At 35.4% G+C, this 14,664-nt stretch overlaps 1 protein-coding gene across 24 annotated transcripts in view; it reads left to right on the top strand.

Annotated features, from left to right (window-relative positions):
- The window catches only part of TRDN (triadin), a 392,562-nt gene that overhangs the window by 316,057 nt on the left and 61,841 nt on the right, over positions 1 to 14,664 (top strand). For all 24 annotated transcript variants that reach the window (XR_010659958.1, XR_010659959.1, XR_010659960.1 and 21 more), the window contains one exon: positions 11,139 to 11,177. Coding sequence is in view for 19 of the 24 variants with exons in the window: in XM_065911840.1 (XP_065767912.1) it covers positions 11,139 to 11,177 (39 nt within the window). In the remaining 5 variants the exon portion in view is untranslated. The remainder of the gene's footprint in view (positions 1 to 11,138; positions 11,178 to 14,664) is intronic.

Below are 14,664 nucleotides of genomic sequence, written 5' to 3' on the forward strand. Positions count from 1 at the left end.
TTGACCAATATGCAAGGGCTTAGAGGTAAAAATCCCAAATTATTGGAATTTTATTAAAAGAAAACGCTTTTCATGAACTTGTATAAACATGTGTTGGAGCTTAGGGCGATGTGGAAGTGCAGTGGGAGGGGAAGCTGACAGGAGACTGAGTGAGATACATGAAGGATGGAGGAGAGACTCCGTCAGTCAGTGTAGCAATGTATAAAAAACATACCCTCAAGTCATATTTTTTTTTGTTTTTCAATTAAATTTAAATTAAACAAAATTGTTATTTAATGAAACAAGAAAGCACAACATAATTTTTTCCTCAGCCCACATAACATACTTAATTTTTTTTAAGTATTTAAAAGAATAAGGATTTCAAACCTATTAAGGCATTTATGTTTCACTTTAGAAAAATATCATCATATCCAAAACTTTATTTTTATTGTCCCCTATGTAGTAGTTATTTTGGTGCTACATACACTTTCAAGTTATTCTGGCATAATATGCAAATTCAAACATTTTTCTTGTAGGAGAATTCTTACATGGTATGTTAAATGTTCAATAGGCAGCAAAATGCTGTTACACTGTATTATTTGAAGAATGAATTAATTATGAAGACTAAATACATTCCTTTGTATTTAGATAATTTATTTCTTTAAAATAACTCTGGATTTCTTTATCATGATCTGACTGTCAATTTCAATAAACATTTATGTAAATATCTAAATTGAAAGGTCTTATTCCATCAAGTAATTTAATCATTCACTGATGTTATAATTTTTTCCAAACTAAGATATAAGTATTAAAAATGAGGAACAGACAGGAGTATTATAAATTTCCACAGTTTTATTAAGAAAGCAAAATGCAAAATTTTTCCCCACTAGAAATGTGTGTGGAGTATATAAATATATAAATGAAAAACAATTTAGGAGAGTCAGGCACAACTTAGCGAATAAACTACAAAAACACATGGTGCTAATCTGAGTTTTTGAACATTGGAAATATCTGTTTAAGAGTTTCCTGTCTTCTTTCATCGTTCTGGGAATAGTTTTTTCATCATCCTATCCCAGGTGGTCAGTGCAGCTCCACCCAGCGCATGATCACAGACAATGATGGTGGGGAAGGCAGAATTTTGGAAAAGATGCATTTTTTTTAAAGTTATATTCTCATTTCATTAATGTTGAACTCTCTGCATTACTGTATGTTTCAAATAACTGCTTGAGAATATTTAATATCTTTTTTATTTTACCATTTAAAGCACGAATGCTCTCTTATAGTAATACACTGAGATATTATTGGTGCTTTGAAATTTTATGCATTTAGTGTCATAATTTGTTTACTACTAAACAACCAAGTTTCAGGCCTGTGGTGCTGAATGTGAATGACAGTCCTTGGACATTTTGACAGAAAGAATAATGTTATATGCAAAGACTTTAACTTTTACCTGTGAGAGGTGGTGTCACCTTAGACTTTCTTTGCTTGGAGGGGGTCAGTAAATTCTCACATATATTAGAACAGCTACAATTTTTAAAATTCTTACTAAAAAATAAATTAATTTTAAAAGAAATCTTGTTAGATTGAAAGCTTACCACATCTTCTTTAGTAAGTAATAAAAGTGAAAGTGTGAATGTGTTAGTTACTCAGTCATGTCTAACTCTTTGAGACCCGTGGACTGTAGTCTGCCAGGGATACTTGAAAGCCTTCATTTAATGTCCAATCAAAAAGCATGAAACATAACAATAATATCATGCACACTTAAATGATAAAATTCACAGATACATGGAAATTAAGCAACATATTCTTGAAAATCCAATAGGTCAAAGAAGAAATTAAAAAGGAGATTAGAAAATATCTTCAGAAAAGTGAAAATGAAAACACAACATACCAAAACTTACAGAATGCATCAAAAGCAGTTCTAAGAGAGAAGTTCATAGCAATAAATATCTACATTAAAAAAATAGAAAGATTTCAAATCAACAACCTAACTGCATACTTTAAGGTATTAGAGAAAAAAAGAACAAACTAAGTCCAAAGTTAGCAGAAGGAAGGAAATGAAAAAGATTAGAGCCGACAAACAAAATAGAGAGTAGAAAGATCAACGAAACCAAGAGTTGTCTTTTGAAAAGATCAATAAAAATGACAAACCTTTGGCTAGATTTAAAAAAAAAAAAAGTGAAGAGCCAAGTAAAATAAAATGAGTAAAAGAGGAGATGTTATAACTCTTGCTACAAAAAATTTTAAAAGGATCATAAAAGACTACTATGAATGCTTATATGCCAACAACTTGGATAACCTAGAAGATATGAGTAAATATCTAGAAGCATGCAATGGCCAAGATTGAATAAAAAATTTGAATGGAGTAATAACAAGTGAGAACATAATCAAAAGCTTCCTAATGAAGAAAAGTCCAGGACCAGAAGGCTTCATGGTGAATTCTGCCAAACATGTGAACAAAAATTATTTACAGTTCCTTTCCTGAAGATAAGAATGGTACCAATAACAGTAGCACCTTTATTCTAAGCATAAATTAACAGTCTAACACTTTTCCAGTTAAGCCCATCAGGCCAAACTGCCAAGTTGATAGAATGAATGGAAAGTGGTTATGTGTTGGTAAGCGAAGTAGTGGAGACTGCCAGAATTTTCTCTGTAATCACTGACTTTCCAAATTAATGTATCTAAATAGTGTGAATTTTATTTCCTTCATCCAAAAAATTAATGTACATAATATATGTCCAACTATATGTATGTGAAATATATGAGCAATTATAAATGTAAAGCTTCAATGTTCCTTCTTTGATATTCTTTCCATTTAAGTCCTCAAAAGAGTGATTCACTTTCACTCTCTGTGTTCATTTTTCTTGTCACTCTAAACCACGTTATACAAATATTCTAATATGCTTCTGTCCTTGAAGGAAAACTTTTTTAAATATCATAGTTTTTTATTTATTAACTTATTTTTATTTTTCTTGTCTACTTTTTTAGAAAAGCTTTAAATGTATTGTTTTTCACATCAGGTCATCTATTATTTTTATGTATTTAACCAGATGGAGGATGAGCCATACCTATGACCTTTGATCTTTTATTAATGTAACTGATTATTCTCACTTAAGTCAAAGAAAATGCATGCCAGTGCTCATAGACATAAGTAAGAAAAAGTGACTCTCTTTTGTTAGGGAAAAAAGAAAAGAATTTCTGATATTTACCTTGGCAAGTGATTTTTGCACCTTTTTCTGAACCATTTGAATGATTTAAAGTCACCTGGCTCATTACCTGAAATAAATCAAACCACCTCTCCTGCCACCTTCAGATAACATCGCAGGACCTTGCTCATACTGACTATTCTCTGTGCGACCTACAATATATTCAGTCTCCTCACATTATTTCTTACTTATTTCAGTACAGAGTCTTCATGTTGGGATGTTTCAGGGAAAGGTAGAATAATGAGGCCCATAGAACATAGCAAGGCATACAAAAAAGATTGGATAGAGACAGAGTGACATTATCAGGAACATGGTACATCGTACTTAGCATATACAAAAGACAAAGGATCACAAAAATGATGACAGAATGAGGCAGGGAAAATGTATGCATTTATTCTGTGCTGCAAAGAGAGAATGCCCTCTGGCTCATTTTGTGTTTTTAGTGTCCACTCAGCAAACTTACTTTGTGAGCATCCAGGTCCTGTGGGAATCTTGCCAAAGAAGTGTTGCCGAATCAGGACTTAGGCATAAAGCATTGAGTCATGCATTCAGTGTTTGTGTTGCAAACGAGAGCTATTTTAGAACTATACCTATAGACGCTTTATAAAGCATAATTGCTGTTCCTGTTAACCTAAGGGGAACGAGAGGTGAGAGAGAGACAGACAGGGACAGAGAGAGAACGGGTGTTGGGGGGGCTGTGTCTGTGTCTGTGTGCATACGTGTTATGGACAGAGCGCTGTGCCCAGGAGCTTGAAATCACCAGATTATTATCTGAAGATAATGTCCCCCCAGTGTTGTGTGTCTGCTGGGTCCATTCTAACAGTCTTTTCCACCCGTGTAAATTGTTACTTAATTGGACAAGGATTCTACTTTAAATTTCGGTCTAAACCGTCTAAAAATGAAACTTACAAATTTTACTTTCTTGGCATTTTCAAACCATGTCTTAAATTGTTTTGCTTCATAACAACTTTGGAGTGATCGTATAGTATTCTGGAGATATCTTAGTCATGAGACTCCACTAATGAAGAAGGCACAATCCTTGCCCTCCAAGAGCTCAGGATAGTTGGTAAAGAGAGCTAGAAGAGAGTGAAGGTGAAGTGGCCTCCAGTGGTGCCTTCGATGAGACATACCAAAGTTTTCATCCAATCAGTGAATATCTATGAGTTATATGTTCATACATGAATGCTCAGGAAATATTTGTTAAATTATTCAGTCTAATTTCAGTCACAGATACATCAGCTAATTATCATTGTTCCCATTTCAGAAGGTTGGGAATTTAAAATTTAGAGTGTTTCAGATGCCTTGCATTAGATCATTTGGTTAATAAACAGGGAAACAAGTTTTAAACTGAGGGACTTTTTTGTTTGGTTGGTTGGTTTTTCTCCAACTGCAGTGTAACAAATGATATCTTGCTTTGGATGAGATTGGGCAATTACCTGAGAACACCATCACCTTGCCCCTTTATTATGCATGAAACGATTCCTCAGTTTACAACCAAAGATAACACTGATTTAAAAATTCGAGCAAGAAAAATAGGAGCATAGAAGATGCATGAGATTTCAAAAACATAGGAACGTGGTTAAATAAGAGGAAAAATATTAAACAGACCATGTAGTATTGAAGTAAAGAAATGCAGGCAGAGATAAGATGAAAAGTGGAGTAGAAGTTGTCAGGGGTTGGTTCTCTGTGTGACTACCCAAATTCAGGGCAGTTTTGTCTTTTTGGAAGTCTATGAACTAAAGATGATCCCAGTCAAACTGATTGGTAATCAGAGCTTGTCTTTCCCACAGTCGTATTTACCTGGATTACAAAATCATGCATCCACAGCATATGAAATCAAATGCTACCTACTAAAATACATCTCTTATTTTCAGCAGTTTCTCTTCATAATTAAGAAGAAACATGGATTCACTGGAGTTTGTTCCAAATCCCAAATCCTGTAGTGAAGCTGATTAGAATGCTGTATCTCCCACGCAGAAAAGAAAATGTGAAAGTGTGTGTGTGTGTTTTACAAAACATTCATTGTTAAATAATACAATGAGGACCACATGCGTGTGCACGCTAGGTCGCTTCAGTCGTGTCCGACTCTTTGCGACCCCAAGGACTGAAGCCCGCCAGGCTCCTCTGTCCATGGGATTCTCCAGACACAAATACTAGAGTGAATTGCCATTTCTTCCTCCAGATCTTCCTGACCCAGGGATCAAAACTGCATTGCCTGCGGCTCCTGAATTGCAGGCAGATTCTTTACCACTTGAATGACAAGGGAAGCCCAATGAGGAACACAGTGAAATGTAAATGTGTATGTGTGTATAATTGTAATAGTAGCAGATATGCATCGAAAAGTGCAAATGACTACTGAAAAGATACAAAATCATGGATTAAGATTAAATTTATGAATGTAACTTCATTTAATCTAACTTATTTTATTTAAATATATTTATATTTAAATACGCTTTATTTAACATTATGGTGGAAAAATATAAGAAAAATCCTTTCAAATACCAGTAAAGAGACTAACATACACTGTTTGCTTTGTTCTAAGTGCTTCACAAGTAGTGTTCAGTCTAATTTTCACAACAATCCTTTTTTTCATTAATGTGAAAACTGAAGCACTAGGAATGAATTGCCCGGGTCACACAGTCACCTGAGGTACATTTGGAACTCATGCCTGGCAGCATGACCTCCCTCCTTTGCTACCAGGCTTTCCAGACTCCCTCAGACCAAAACTGACCTACAGTTTGACTAAGGAAAACAATGCTGAAGCTCCTTTATATATTTCATATAAATGGATTTGGTGACCTGATTTTAAAGGTAAAGTCTCTCCATGTCACTAAATACTGAATACTACTCTGGCAGTGAGTGAGGCAGCTATCAATATTCTATCAATTGTCGGTCTATTTATCTAGTTTAACCAGCTTAATTTAAGAAACTGTTTATGTGATTCATTATTTAATGACTGGCTGAAAAAGATAGAAATCTCAATGGCTTTACTGTTAATGCCAATTACGATCTTAGTGACTCTGTTAGTAATGTGTACCTACAGGATGTAGTACATGGCTTTCTTTGTAGTTTTTTGTGTGTGAAATATTTAAAAACATTCATTCTATCTGTATCAATGGTAGTTATAGAAATGTGCTTGTATTTGTTAGTCCCTCAGTTGTGTCAAAATTTTTGTGACCCCATAGACTGTAGCCCACCAGGCTCTTCTGCCTGTGGTTTTCTCCAGACAAAAATACTGGAAGCCATTCCCTTCTTCAGGGGATCTTCCTGACCCAGGGATTGAACCCAGGTCTCCTTCATTGCAGGCAGATTCTTTAACATCTGAGCCACCAGGGGAACCCATAGCAGTGTTCTTACAAATGCTTCACATTTTGGAGTTGGAAAAAATCAGTATTCAGAGACCAGTTTTTCCACGTACTAGGGAGTACATACATAGACAAGCATTAAGCCTCAATGTTATTATCTGTAAGTCTCAATATTATTATCTGTAAAGTGGGTGTAATATTAGGTTTATATAAGATAATTTTTCATTCATGCAGCAAATATATATTGATCCCTAATCTGTGCAAAGCACTGACCGAGGCACTATTATATAGCAGATAAAACGAAAACTCACCCCAGGACTCAGGAAGTTTGTATTCTACTGTGGTTAGAGAGCTAATAAATATTTATGAATATTTGCATGAATATTTAACATTATTTAAATAAATTTTAGATAATGCATATAATACACTTACTGAGTGCCATGTAGAATATATGAAACATCATTGGTTGCAAAACCAAGAATTATTATTATTATATTTATTGCACATATAAAGCTCCTATGTGCTGAAGAAGCAAATAATTGTGCGATAATGATAAATTGTTTTATTGTGATAATGATAAAAAAAGATTGGGAAAAGAAAGAGTAGTGGCATCCAGCTTCTAACTTGCAAAGTATTTTAAGTGGAGACATTTGAAATAGAATGCACATTCTTGGGATTTATACTTTGATTGTGAAGACAAAGCTGAGACTCCTAAACAAAGTGGTTTTCCGCTGCTACCCTTTTTTTTTTTGCTTTGTTTTTAAAAGAAGTTTTTATTTTCACCTGTAAAATAGAAAGTTATGCACGAAATTTGAAAATTTATTATTGCTTGTAATAATTATATATTTATTATTTATGCTACCCTTTTTTAAACTCAAGCATATTTATGTTTAATTTGGTTGGCCTGCTTCACTTGAGAATGTAGTGTTGATGACATTGAAAAATCATTAATGAAGCTCCCCTCCCCAGGCCCACCAGCAATTTACATTTCATAAATGAAATCAGCAGCCTGGAAAACTCAGTGCTACATACGAATTGGCAGGCTATCTGCTTCAACCATTAAGCTTGGGGATTGTTTGATTCTGTGTTTCTGCAGTGCTTATGTATGAAGCCCGAAAGAAGGGCTCATGTGAAAAAAGTTTATGGAAACCAGATATTTTTCTTATATAACAATAATGGTAAAAATGTTGTAGCAGTCTAGATGGGGTGAAAATAAAAGTTCCTGTTCTCTCTTTCTAACTTCCAGACTGCTATCTTCAGCATCAATCACTGCCCTTAGTTTCCTGAAACTTCAGTGAAACCTTTTGACTAAACTTAAAAAAAAAAGTATATACATATATAGGGCTTCTCCATTGGCTCAGTGGTAAGGAATCTGCCATTAATGCAGGAGACATGGGTAGACTTGAGTCTGATCCCTGTGTTGGGACGATTCCGTGCAGGAGTAAATGGCAACCCATTCCAGTATTCTTGCTGGGAAAATTACACTGACATCAGAGCCTGGTGGTCTCAGTCCATAGGGTCGCAAATAGTCAGACATGACTGAATACACATTATTATAGACATATATATATTGTTTTTATCAAACCAGTCAATCCTAAAGGAAATCAACCCTGAATTTTCATTGGAAGGAGTGATGCTGAAACTGAAGCTCCATTACTTTGGCCACATGAAGAGAAGAGCCAACTCATTGGAAAAGACCCTGATGCTGGGAAATACTGAAGGCAGGAGGAAAAGGGGATGACAGAGGATGAATTGGTTGGATGACATCACCGACTCAATGGACATGAGTTTGAGCAAGCTCCGGGAATTGGTAAAGGACAGGGAAGCCTGGTGGTCCATGTGGTCGCAAACAGTTGGACCCAACTGAGTGACTGAACAGTGTATACATAGAGCCGACTCACTGGAAAAGACCCTGATCCTGGGCAAGATGGAAGACAGATGGAAAAGAGGGCGGCAGAGGGTGAAATGGTTAGATAGCTTCACTGACTTTACGGATATGAGTTTGAGTAGACTCTAGGAGATAGTGAAGGACAGGGAAGCCTGGTGTGCTGCAATCCATGGGTTTGCAGAGTCAGACACAACTTAGTGACTGAACAACAACAATAACATGTATACATAAAATATATCTATGTATATAAGCCATATATACCTAGTTATCACTTTGATATGACTAAGAACAGGTATTTATATATGACTCAAAGACAAGCTTCAGTAAAAATGCCATCTACAAAACAGACACTGAGTTCATGGTGACCAAGTAGCCGAATAAAAGAGATGTTCACCTTAGAAATACTCACCTATCAATTCCTGCTTTGCATATTCAAGGGTAAAATCCCAGTTGTGTAAGAACAAAAGAAAATTACCTTGGGAGGTGCTGCGATTTCAGTTCATGAGCATAATTTTAAAATAAGTAAGCGTTTTCTACATGTTACTCTTAATTCTCTGATCAGTTTCACATTATTTTCTCCATTTCAGCAATGACAAAATTGAGACGAGGTGTTAAGTTATGCCCAAGGTAACAAAACTAAATAAATGAGCTTGCTATTAAAGCTAGATTATACATCCAAGAGCCTTCTTTCCACACTTGCCAAGAATTCCTAAGTTGTACGTTTATCTTGTTAGTGTTTACATAACACCAAAAGTCAGAAGTTCCAGCATCATGAGAGGGTCCATTGCCTCGCACATATTGAATGATGATAAGGCATTTATATAATTATAAAATTATAAAATTTCATGGACAAGGTAGAAGTTGGTTCTGACTGTACTGTTCACATAGCTGATAAAAATATTCCCCACAACTTTTATTTTTTTTAGAAGGCCTTTTGACAAGCATCAAGGCTAAAATGATTCCATTTCAAGATTATAGTGGCAATGTGATTGACAGGGGAGAAAAACAGGTGTACAGTGAGAAGCAAAACTTTCAAACAGACAGCTCTACATGATGAACAAAATGCCTATGGACCTCATCCTAGGACACTGAATTTTTCTTCAACTCTACAACCATGAGATTAATCAATTTCTTCTATGACTACAGAAACACAGGAGGGAGCATTTCATCTTTTTACATATTTTTTTGCTCTATATTTCTTTGCCTGTATTTGTTTTGTTCAGCCGTTCATTCAACAATATTTATTGATCATAGCACCACCTGTTAGATATTTGACCAAATGCTGATATTTGAGTAATAAATAAGACACAGCTCTTGCCCTTATGAAACTTAAAATCTAACGGCAGTATACAGACAATAAACAAAAATTAAATTTAAAAAAATGTATAACCAAACTTTACATAACATTAAGGAACATAGGAAACATTAAAATAGTGTATGGGATTTCCTGGTGGCTTATAGGGTAAAGCGTCTGCCTGTAGTTTGGGAGACCCAGGTTCCATCCGTGGGTCGGGAAGATCCGCTGGAGAAGGGAGTGGCAACCCACTCCAGTATTCTTGCCTGGAAAATTCCATGGACAGTGGGGCCTGGTAAGCTACAGTCCATGGAATTTCAGAGTCATACACAACTGAACAACTCCACTTCTTCCCCAGCTAATGAATGTATTAACTAAAAAAGAGAAATACGTGCCAGGGACTGTGGACGTACAATAACAGTACTGATAATCACTTTTCACAGGATGTGCATTCAAGTGTTACAGGATGTAGGGTGTCAATGGCTATGTAATAATTCTCTATTATAGACAAAGCAAATGAGCTTTTAAAAAAAAAATTGTAACTTTAGAAAATAGACCCTATTAGGCTAAACCCTAAATAAAGCCAGTTAGCACTATACCTGACACAAAATTTATACCCAGTAATAGCCCAACCACGAGCTCAGTTTTTCTGCTGTTTGAAAGGAGGAAAAATTGTAATGTACCAGGACCCTTCCCTTAATCAAAACAAGAATTTATGCCAACAAAGGAGAGCTCTGAGACCGAGGCAAAATTGTTTAAATAAGGAAAAGGATGGGGAATATGAAAATATACAGTCATTACAGTGGTTGGGAAAGTGTCATGAAGATAGCTCAGAACACTATGTATTTATCCTATACTTATATTAAGTTAAAATGCAGAGTTTCTAGACAAATGCCATTGTCCTAGGAAGTAAGAAAGGGCAATACTTTATTTTAATGTGTTTATATTATTATACCAAGTTAAGCCCATTTTTTATTTTATAAAATTAATAACAAATACTAGTAAAAATAATTATACCAGTTTGAAATGATTAAATTAACCACCAGGTGGAGCTCCATGAATTCAATGTATGTTTTCAAAAATAGGAAATTGCTTAAATTGGTCAAATTAGGAAAAATTGCAACATATTTTTTTCCTGAACAATTTTGGCTAAGTTCCTTATCTGCAATGCTTTGAGAATTTATGAATCATAATAGATGGTTCTTATTGAAGACGAATGCCAAATTTCTTGATTAGTATACTAAAACTTTTCAGTTTTAATAGAAATTTAAATCAAAGTACTTTTGCTTATGTTACTTTATAGTTTATTTCAAATGCATATTCCATTGTATATTGTTTAAAGTATGAAACTATAATTGAAACTGAGAACAAATGAGAAAAATCTATTAAAGTCTGCCTATTATTCCATTTAGTACTGATTTTTTTTAAATGCTTATTTTTTTTCCAATTTGTTTGTTTTACCCCAGAACCTGAAATTAAAAAAGATGAAAAGATGTCCAAAGCAGGTAAGGAAACCTTGTAAGATTTACCTTTTAATGTATATTCTATTTATCATGAACAAGGCTGATGTTATGATCAGGCTGTCCAAGGATGAAAACATTGAAAAATACTTGTGTATTTCATATATTTTCATTGTCATAAGTAATAAACAGATGTATGCTAAAATTAATATGGGTTCTGTTTTCTGGTAGCAGATTTTAGTTGTTTGTCAAAGTATTGGATCTGTTAACATATGCTGTTCCTTATTTATCTAGTGGGCAACTGAATACTGTTTTCAAAGTGCTAAGGGGACAATCTGAATTTCAGAGGATGCAGCCAGATTGTGACAAATGCCTAAATCTTGCAATTGGTTGAACCTTATGGAATCGCCTACACTTGAACGTATTTTACCTAAAAAACAGTAGCTTCATATGGTTTAACATGAAAGTTCAATCATTTTCTCCCTTACTATTCGAATATGCACATATTTTAGGAGAGGTAATCCATTGCATTACTAACCTTTAATTTGAAAATAGGAATACTTTTAAAAGAGACTTCCTGAAAATTTTTGTGAGAAAAGAAGACAAGAGATTAACTGGTCATTTTTAAGATTGGTGTTAAAAGTTAGAAGAAGGAACATTATATAATAAAGGACAGGAAGAAAACACTAAAATTCCTGATGAAAACTTCTTTTAATTACAATCTTTCTAGGGCTAACCCCATTCTAAATATTTTACATACTACATGAAGATAAAGATATAAAATATCTATATGAAGATGTTTATGAAGACATTTACACACCTATATCTACATATGCAAAAGAAAGTTATATCTATATCTCTCCTTACAGTGAAAGTGATACAGTGTACATGCAGACATTCGTATCAGTTCAGTTCAGTCGCTCAGTTGTGTCCAACTCTTTGTGACCCCATGAAATGCAGCATGCCAGGCTTCCCTGCCCGTCACCAACTCCTGGAGCTTGCTTAAACTCATGTCCATCAAGTCGCTGATGCCATCAAACCATCTCATCCTCTGTTGTCCCCTTCTCCTCCTGCAGTCAATCTTCCCCAACATCAGGGTCTTTTCCAATGAGTCAGTTCTTCACATCAGGTGGCCAAAGTATTGGAGCTTCAGCTTCAGTATCAGTCCTTCCAATGAATATTCAGGAGTGATTTCCTTTAGGATTGACTGGTTTGATCTTTCAGTCCAAGGGACTCTCAAGAGTCTTTTCCAATACCACAGTTCAAAAGCATCAATTCCTTGGCACTCAGCTTTATGGTCCAACTCTCACATCTGTACGTGACTATTGGAAAAACCATAGCCTTGACTAGATGGACCTTTGTTGGCAAGGTAATTTCTCTGCTTTTTAATATGCTGTCTAGGTTGGTCATAGCTTTTCTTCCAAGGAGTATGCATCTTTTAACCTCACGGCTGCAGTCACCATCTGCAGTGATTTTGGAGCCCAGGAAAATAAACTCTGTCACTGTTTTCATTGTTTCCCCATCTATTTGCCATGAAGTGATGGGACCAGACCATGATCTTAATTTCTTGAATGCTGAGTTTTAAGCCAGCTTTTTCACTCTCCTTTTTCACTTTCATCAAAACGCTGTTCTCTTTCTGCCAAAGGGTGGTAGTCATCTGCATATCTCAGGATATTGACATTTCTTCCTGCAGTCTTGATTCAACTTGTGCTTCATCCAGTCCAGAAATTCGTATAATTGGTTTTAAAATATTTGCATATACTCAAGCACATTTTTACACATTTTAACATGCATTTAAGTAATTCTTGTTTCACCATTCCACGTATAGGGTAAATGTTAACCTGAATTATTTTCGTTAGTATGAAAAGTGCTGCCAACATATCAAAAGGAATTGTTTAAGTGTTTTTGTATTTTTAATGAATGAACATAATCACTTGGGTAACTTTATAAAATCTGAAGGGCTTCCCAGGTGGCACAAGTGGTAAAGAATCCACCTGCCAAAAGACACAGGAGACACGGTTTGATCCTTGCGTCAGTAAGATCCCCCGGAGAGGGAAATGGCAACCCACTCCAGTATTCTTGCCTGAAGAATCCCATGGATGGAGAAGTCTGATGGGCCATAGTCCTTGGGGTCACAGACTATGAGTGACAAAGCTGCAGCATAAGATCTGAAAGTATGCGTTCTCTGGATGATAAATGAAAAATGAGCAATTTTAAACAGTGGGAAAAAAGTGCATGATAGGGACAAAATCATACATTGAATCTTAACATCAAAAGTTATAATTGAGCTTTAGATATATCTACAAAAAAGGAAAAGCTATGTATAAAAGTTGTTCTTCTGTTGTTAGCATGCTTACTGGTATCAGAGAAAAAATTCTAGTCAGTTAAAAGTTGCATCATATCACCCATTCCTATAAAGAATACTGTATTTTATGACTTATTTTACTTTTGGTATATAATGGGAAAAGTAACATATGCACTATAAATGCCCTATTATTCAGTCAGTCAGTCAATCAGTCGTGTCCGACTCTTTACATCCCAATGGACTACAGCACGCCAGGCTTCCCTGTCCATCACCAACTCCTGGTCTTGCTCAAACTCACATCCATCGAGTTGGTGATGCCACCCAACCATCTCATCCTCTGTCATCCCCTTCTCCTCCTGCCTTCAGTCTTTCCCAGCATCAGGGTCTTTTCCAAGGAGTCAGTTCTTTGCATCAGGTACTTTAAATTAAATATTTTTGTCTTTCTTTATGTTACATTTATTTTCATCTTCCTAAAAGGAAAGAAAAATCAGAACTAATGACACATTTTATTATAAAACATGACCAATTAACAATTTATTAACAACATATATTATGCTGATATCACTGCCATATGTTAAGAACTGTGCTTGGTGAAACACAGTTTAGAAACAAGTGATGTTTTCCATCCCAAGAGAGTCTGACCAAGGACATAGATGTGAACTATGGAAAGATGGCTCTCAGATAATTAGTTACATTAGTGAAGAGTCTCTAGGAATTTAGAGAGAGGGGGCATTCCTACAGTCTGTGCTAATCATTGAAACTTCAGGGAGATGATGGATTAAGCTGGGATTTTAGGAGTATGCAAGAGCATCTGAGGCAGGAAGGTGACTATAAAGCACGGTGGAAGATACCTTTATAGCAGAAAAACATGAGTTTTACTCTCTTGCCATTTGCTAGGGATGTGACTTAAATTACTTCATGTTTCTGAGTTTCAATATTTTATCTATTGAGTAAAGGTCATTACACTCACCTGGTAGAGTTGTTATAAGAAATTGAGTTGATGTTTTCCATTTGGTTCAGATTCAATAAATGGGAGTTATATTCAGGAGTTAGTCAGAGGCAGGGATGAGCGTGACGTGACAAGAGACAGTGAGGAGAAGTCCAAGAACCGAAGGAGATCCCAGGGGCCACAGAGGAACAGAGGATCCCAAGACTGCAGCAGTGACGTGTAGACGTGCGAGCATGGTTCTGGAAATCTAGAAAACTGGACTTAGGAAACCAGGGTGA

The sequence above is a fragment of the Muntiacus reevesi genome, chromosome 19 (genome assembly GCF_963930625.1).
Source record: "Muntiacus reevesi chromosome 19, mMunRee1.1, whole genome shotgun sequence".
NCBI lineage: Eukaryota > Metazoa > Chordata > Mammalia > Artiodactyla > Cervidae > Muntiacus > Muntiacus reevesi.